The sequence below is a fragment of the Austrofundulus limnaeus genome, unplaced genomic scaffold, assembly GCF_001266775.1.
Source record: "Austrofundulus limnaeus strain Quisiro unplaced genomic scaffold, Austrofundulus_limnaeus-1.0 Scaffold458, whole genome shotgun sequence".
Classification (NCBI taxonomy): domain Eukaryota; kingdom Metazoa; phylum Chordata; class Actinopteri; order Cyprinodontiformes; family Rivulidae; genus Austrofundulus; species Austrofundulus limnaeus.
The window spans coordinates 82,504-90,352 of record NW_013952860.1 but is presented as its reverse complement, the minus strand read 5'-3'; the positions used below and the strand labels follow the sequence as shown (position 1 = coordinate 90,352).

Here is a 7,849-nt window from a genome sequence, read left to right as displayed (position 1 = left end):
TGATGTGTCGCCATTTTTCTATCTGGCAACCCGGTCTGCAGCTGTCAATGCGCGAGGCGAAACTTTTTCTTAGTAAATAAATAAATGAGAGGTTTTTGACAGCCTCCGTCTTGTTTTTACGCACGCGTTTTTGCGCAGAGTTCGGTTCGGTTCGGTTCAGAAACCCGCGCTCTGACCGGATTGGACCTCCACAGACACACAGTTTGTGTTTTGACGACCTGATCTCGTGGATCTGGCTGTAGGAGACTCTGGTTCTGTAAAGCTCTTGTGTTGTGAAAGACTTGGAGCAGCTTTTCACCCAGAAGCGCGTGAAGGCGCGGGAAAACAAACACGTGCGTCAGCTGCGCGCGCCAGACGTCTGTTAAACATCAACAGAGAGCTGCATAAAAAGCAGAGAGGAGGACCCGGGTCAGCAGATCAGGATGGACCTCTCTACAGCTCTGACCCTGCTGGGCCTGGTTCTGGCTCTCATCTGGACCCTGAGAGAAAAAGTGGGTCGGAACCTTCCTCCTGGACCCTTCGCGCTGCCGCTGATCGGAAACCTGCTGCAGATCAACAAGAAGGCGCCTTTCAGGAGCTTTGTGGAGGTAAACAGCTTTTAGAGCTTCATACAGGAAAAACCTGCAGATCTGAAGGGATTTAATGACGTCATGGATCCAACTTTGATCCAAATGTCTGATTTTGTTTTTAAAGTTGAGTAAAACCTACGGTCCGGTGATGACCCTGCACCTGGGCTGGCAGAGGTCCGTGGTTCTGACCGGATATGAGACCGTGAAGGAGGCCCTGGTGGACCAGGCAGAGGACTTCACAGGAAGAGCCCCGGTTCCGTTCCTGCATAAAGCTACCAGAGGGTTCGGTAAGAACCCAGAACCAGACAGACCAGATCCTCTGTGAGACCTCAGGGTTCTGACACACCCAGGGCCAGAACCAGTTCACTGTTGGGGGTCTCTGGGTTAGAACCAGTCAGACCAGTCCCTCTGTGGGGGGTCTCTGGGTTAGAACCAGTCAGACCAGTCCCACTGTGGGGGCTCTGGGTTAGAACCAGTCAGACCAGTCCCTCTGTGGGGGTCTCTCCTTAGTAAAAATAGTATACTTGAAGTTTATTTTGAGTATACAGTAGGTTGAAGTATATCAAGTATACTAGGCACCATGTACTATAGTGTACTAAAAAGTATACTGATTTAATACTTGTTTGTACTAAATTGGGACTTTTGTGTATAAAAAGTATACTTCACTGTTATAATGTCTATTAAACTTAACAAAAAGAAGTATACTTTAAGTGCATGTCATTAAGTGTACTAAAGTATATAAAACTGTATTTCCATCAATGGATTTTTGTACACAGCTATAAGTATACTTCTAGGACTAAACTGGCCCACAATAAGTTTATGAAAGTACACTCAGAAGTACACTGAATGTAATCTTCTAAGTATACTTTTAGTAMAATCTTGAAATCTACTACAAATAAACCAGTCTGTGAAAATGTACTTTCAGTGTACTACTAACGTTTATCTTGGCCAAAAGTTGAAACATTAGTACAAGCTAAGTATACTTAAACTTTTAGTTTAGTACAAGTATAATGTAAGAAAAACTTGGTTAAGTATATCTTGGATACTGTAAGTACATAAAAAGTAAACTGGAAGCATACTCTTATTTTATTATTATTGTTGTTGTTGTTGTTGTTGTTGTTGTTGTTGTTGTTGTTGTTTTAAGTTTGAAATGAGTATACTTAAAGGAAACTTGCATACACAACTTTTAGCTAAGGGCTGGGTTAGATCCAGTCTGATGGGGTCTCTCTCTGGGTTCTAACTGGTTTCTGTCCGGCAGGTATTGGCATCAGTAACGGGGAACGTTGGCGCCAGCTGCGGCGCTTCACGCTCACGACCCTCAGAGACTTTGGGATGGGTCGTAAAGGGATGGAGGAGTGGATCCAAGAGGAGAGCAAACACCTGAGGGAGGGCATCCAGAGCTTCAAAGGTGTGTTTGAACCGTTCGCCTTAAAACAAGTTACGAGCCAAAAATAATACTGAATTAATAATAATAATATAATAATAATATTACTAAATTATGATAAAAAACTAAGTCATTAAAGTTAAAACCTGCAGAATAAATGCTACAAAGAGCAGAACACAAGCTAAGACTGTAGCAGCAGCAGAACACGAGCCAAAAGCTAATAGCAGCTGTATAAAGGCTAACATCAGCAGAGCACCAGCTAAAATACAACAAAAGCTAAAATTATGAAAAGGTAGCTACAATCTAAAACAAGCATGACAGCAGAAAAATAGCTAAAACAGCTAAAGCAAAACAATTAGCAAAACAGTATAAAGTAGCATAACTATAACCAGCACATAAGTAAGTAAATATATAAAAAAGTATAAAAGTTACAAAAATAAAAGTCCCAGTACTGATTTACTTAATCAGCTGAACATTTTGATACAATCAACTAAAGTTGAACAATGTCTGCAGAATCAGTTTGCAGAGCCTACGGTGTTGTCCTTTAAGTGCTTTATAAATAAAGTTGTGTTTTACAAACAGGAAATCAATAGTGTGAGCACTGACCCAGCACATTTCTGTCGGCACATGACTGGTGTCAGTTTATTGGAAACTGTTCAACGTATCTGTTGCTGAAGCTGCTCTTTACCCCCCTTTCTGTCTGACATAACCGCAAAAATAAAAAAACAATCGACTAATTAAATAACCTGTTGTGGCCTTTTCAGGCAGCAGATTCATCCAGCCTTGTTTTTCTATCAGGAAGAAAAACGTCTTTAATACAAAACCTTGTTTTCTAAAATATGCTTCAACATGCTGGCTCTGTTATTGCTACTGTTAGCTTTAAGACATATGCTGCTTTTAGCAGTTAGCTAGTCTTATGCTATGTTAGCTATTAGCATTAGTTTGACACATATTTAACCTTCTGTTGTTTTACCTTTTAGCTAGTCTTTTCATACTTTACCTACTTTTAGATTTTAGTTGCACTGTGATTTTTAACTCTCAGCTACCTTTTTGCTGCATTAAGCTGATTATTTGAAATTTCAGCTTTTATTTACAACTTTTAGCTAGCAGCTAACTTTTTGCTGCTTTAAGTTTGTTTTTGCTATGTTGAAATTGTTAGCAACCTTTCAGTACATTTAGCTATACCTTTGTTACTTTTGGCCTATAGCTCAATTGTTGCTACTTTAGCTTTTAGCTACAGTTTTGCTATATTTATTTATTTATTTCAGTTTTGCTACATTTAGACTTAATCATTTTGCTACAAGTTTGTTAGCAACCTTTCCATACATTTAGCTATACATTTGTTATTTTTGGCCTATAGCTACAATGTTGCTACTTTAGCTTTTAGCTACAGTTTTGCTACATGTATTTATTTATTTATTTTTAGTTTTGCTACATTTAGACTTAATCATTTTGCTACAAGTTTGTTAGCAACCTTTCCGTACATTTAGCTATGCATTTGTTATTTTTGGCCTATAGCTACAATGTTGCTACTTTAGCTTTTAGCTAAATTTTTGCTAAATTCCATCATTTTGCTACTTTTGATTAATCTTTTGCCAGTTTAGCTTTAATGTGTTGTTTTGCAACTTTTAGCTAGCCATCTGATATTTCTCTTTTAGCTATCTTTTTGTTTTAGCTAGTGCTTTATTTCATCACTCAGTCTTCAATCAAACCTTTAGCTTATTCCACATAATGCACATTCTTTAGTGTTTTTTCCCCAACATATTTGTTTACCATCTGAGAACATTTTAAAAATAGATTTTTGCTTTCAGGCAAATCTTTTGACCCGTCCATTTTGTTGAGTCGCACCGTGTCCAACGTGATCTGCTGCCTGGTGTTCGGCCAGCGCTTCAGCTATGAAGATGAGCAGTTTGTGGACCTTCTGGCCACCATATCTGAGATTGTACGGTTCAACAGCAGCCCTCTGGGTGTGGTAAGTGAAGGTGGTCCAATAACTCATTTACTTTTAGCAGCATATTCAGTGCATAAAAATCAACTCATTGTCCCCTCAGATGTACAACCTCTTCCCCTGGCTCATGGAGCGTCTTCCCGGCAAACAGCACTATGTTTTTGAAAAAATCGACGAGATCAGAGCTTTTGTCATGAAGAAGATCCAGGAGCACAAAGACACGGTGGACCCGAGCTCACCCAGAGACTTTATTGACTGCTTCCTCATCCGGGCTCACCAGGTTGGGAAGATCTTCTGTATACTTTTATTTCATGACACCGAATCGACTAAAACTAACTCAGAAGTTTCCTCGGTCTCAAAAATTTGGCATTCATCCATTGAAATCACATTTTTAAGACATCAAGCATTGGTTGCCACTTGCTAAATCTTTTTTTTTTTTTTTGTAAATCTTTGGTCTAATTTTTTATTTCAGGAAAAGAATAATCCCTCCACTGAGTTCCACTACGACAACCTGGTGGCGACGGTGATTAATCTGTTTGTGGCGGGAACAGAAACCACCAGCTCCACCATCAGATACGCTTTTGGTGTTCTGATCAAACAGCACAAAATTCAGGGTAGGTGTCTTGAAGGTGCGATCTCACTGGGCTGGGACGACTTAGAAACTATTGGGCCACTCAACAAGAGTGACTAGAAAGTTATTAGTCTAAATGAACAACTAAATTTTCTAAACAAAGCAAAACATACAGTAATACAGCCTAATTCATTTACCCAGTACATTCTGAATAAGTACCATGTAAGTACCCAAGATACACCATGTAGGTAGTGTTGTAGAACTCAAGACCACCTTTTGGTCTTGTTGTGGTCTTGGGATTTTATTTCAAAAACAGTCAAGACCACAACTGTGGAAATGTCATTAAATTGCCAAAATATATTCAAATATTTTTAACATCTTTGCGTTCATTGAAAGTAAAACGCTCCGGTACAAATCCAAACGTGAATCATAGATAATTATGTATATTTGTTGCTGCTGTCGCCCATCCCCACCTTTTCACTCGTTCGTGGCACTCCAAGAAAGTGAGCAGTGGTTGCCATGGAGCGGGAGAAGACGTCTGCAAAATCTTCACTGACACAAAGAAAGCTAAGCCATGTGTGATGTTAGCAAATTTAGCTAGCTAACATTAGCAATCTGCTTCTGTACCAAAATTGTTTACCTGAATGATTTAGTCAATATTTGCTAAATTAAGTCAGCTACCAGTGTACAGTATACTGTGTGTTTTCCGGTCTTGGTCTTGACTGGGTCTAGCCCCTAAAAGTCTTGGTCTCAACTTGGTCCAGCCCTTAAAAGTCTTGGTCTTGGGTTGAGTGGTCTTGACTGGGTCTAGGCCCTAAATATCTTGGTCTTGGGTAAGTGGTCTTGACTGGGTCTAGCCTCTAAATGTCTTGGTCTTGGGTTGAGTGGTCTTGACTGGGTCTAGCCCTTAAAATCTTGGTCTCGACTTGGTCCAGCCCTTAAATGTTTTGGTCTTGGATTAAGTGGTCTTGACTTAGTCCAGCCCTTAAAAGTCTTGGTCTTGGTTTAAGTGGTCTTGACTGGGTCTAGCCCCTAAAAGTCTTGGTCTCGATTTGGTCCAGCCCTTAAAAGTCTTGGTCTTGGTTTAAGTGGTCTTGACTGGGTCTAGCCCCTAAAAGTCTTGGTCTCGATTTGGTCCAGCCCTTAAAAGTCTTGGTCTTGGGTTAAGTGGTCTTGACTGGGTCTAGCCCCTAAAAGTCTTGGTCTCGACTTGGTCCAGCCCTTAAAAGTCTTGGTCTTGGGTTAAGTGGTCTTGACTGGGTCTAGCCCCTAAAAGTCTTGGTCTTGACTTGGTCCAGCCCTTAAAAGTCTTGGTCTTGGATTAAGTGGTCTTGACTGGGTCCAGCCCTTAAAAGTCTTGATCTTGGGTTCAGTGGTCTTGACTGGGTCTAGCCCTTAAAATCTTGGTCTCGACTTGGTCCAGCCCTTAAATGTCTTGGTCTTGGGTTAAGTGGTCTTGACTTAGTCCAGCCCTTAAAAGTCTTGGTCTTGGGTTAAGTGGTCTTGACTTGGTCTAGCCCCTAAAAGTCTTGGTCTCGACTGGGTCCAGAGCTTAAAAGACTTGGTCTTGGTTTAAGTGGTCTTGACTGGGTCTAGCCCTTAAAGTCTTGGTCCTGGGTTAAGTGGTCTGGACTACAGCACCACATGTAGGGACCCAGGCTACATAAAGCTTTGTTACCTGAGCCTCGTGAGGCACCACCTCAGTAAAAGACGACTCCTGGCAAGTCAGCAGACCAGAGTGTCGGTTTGTTGTGCTTCTGTCCAGAAAAAATGCACGAGGAGATCGACACCGTGATTGGGAAGGAACGGTGCCCCAGCATGGAGGATCGAAAGTCCCTCCCATTTTCGGACGCCGTCATCCACGAGGTTCAGCGTTTCCTGGACATCGTCCCCTTCAGCCTCCCTCACTATGCCCTGCAGGACTTCTCCTTCAGGGGTTACACAATCCCTAAGGTAGCCCAATGATCCCGCAGGAAGGAAAACCTTCAAATCCAGCTGGTGTCCTTTGGTTTTTAGGTCTAATAATGTGCTGGTTCTTGTTTTGTCTTTAAAGGGGACGGTGATTTTTCCTTTGCTGCACTCTGTGCTTAAAGACGAAAAGCAATGGACGAATCCCATCTCCTTTGACCCCCAGCACTTCCTGGACCAGAACGGCAACTTTAAGAAAAATCCTGCTTTCATTCCTTTTTCTGCAGGTAAAAGGAATCATTACACGATGGGGAAGTGATCTAATATTTGTAATAATTGTGTTTGAACGTGAGGGCTGTGCCTGGTTACAGGAAAAAGAGCGTGTGTTGGCGAGTCTCTGGCACGCATGGAGCTGTTTCTCTTCATCGTGGCGATCCTGCAGAACTTCAGCCTGTCCTGCCCTGAAGGCCCCGACAGCATCGACCTCATCCCGGAGTACAGCAGCTTCGCCAACTTGCCTCGGCGCTACAACATCATCGCAACGCCACGRTGAGGCAGAGAAGCTGCTCTCCATTGCCAGGATCTCCATTCAGTTCGGTTATTCCTGCATAACACGTTTTATTGAACAATTTGTTGTTATTCTGCTTAGGAAAGATCAAAATGGAAGAAAATTTGGTTTCTGTGAGTGTTTTAGGGGTCATGGGTTGAAATAAGAATCCATCGTTCTGTTTGAGAGCAACAGACCAACATTTGGGTCCAGAAACGTTGATGAGTTGAACAAACTCTTGGGTCCAGGATCACTAACCTCTAAACAAAACATTAAATCTGTAAAACTCTAACAGCAGAAAAGCATGTGTGCAGACTCATGTTTTTTGTAAATAACCTTTGTAAACCATTTTTGTCAACCTATCACCCAGCTTTTCATATGTATTTTTACTTATTTCATGTATTTTACCCAAGTACACTTATATTCATTGTACAATAAGTAATATAAATGTATTATATGAAAATGAATGTTGCAAAATAAATTTGTGTGACTAACATACGTTGAAAGGAGTTGCGGTCATTTCACCAAAAAAAAAAAAAAAAAAAGGAGGACTTTTTTCTGCTAAGTCCTAAATCCCGTCCGTGGTCTGGGCACATACCTGCAGGACTGGGTGTCCCAGGAATCAGCAGAAGGTCCAGCAGGACCAGCTGGATGTTGAGGCAAAGACCCTCCGTCACTAAAAGTGTAAAAACATTTTCTGTCCTGAAGAAGAAAAACAGCTGCATCAGTTATTTAACGTGACACGGAGTATGGAGGACYGACACTGTCATAATTAGAAATAGAAGCAAAAATATATAAATGGACTAATAAATCAATAAATACACTTAAAATGCATCAATTACATTAAAATTTTACCTCATGTTTTATCATTTAACTGACCTTCATATTTATTTTTCCAGCTTAGTTCCAATAAACTATGTAT

The 7,849-nt window shown here is 41.0% G+C and overlaps 1 protein-coding gene across 1 annotated transcript; it reads left to right on the top strand.

The window, feature by feature from the left end:
• The first annotated feature begins 405 nt into the window (after positions 1-405).
• cyp2y3 (cytochrome P450, family 2, subfamily Y, polypeptide 3) lies at positions 406-7,425 on the top strand. Its single transcript, XM_014025140.1, has 9 exons — positions 406-587; positions 694-856; positions 1,828-1,977; positions 3,765-3,925; positions 4,005-4,181; positions 4,374-4,515; positions 6,238-6,425; positions 6,526-6,667; positions 6,752-7,425. Exons 1-9 carry the CDS (start codon positions 423-425, stop codon positions 6,931-6,933), a joined length of 1,470 nt encoding a protein of 489 aa, XP_013880594.1. The 5' UTR covers positions 406-422; the 3' UTR covers positions 6,934-7,425.
• The last annotated feature ends 424 nt before the right edge of the window (positions 7,426-7,849 follow it).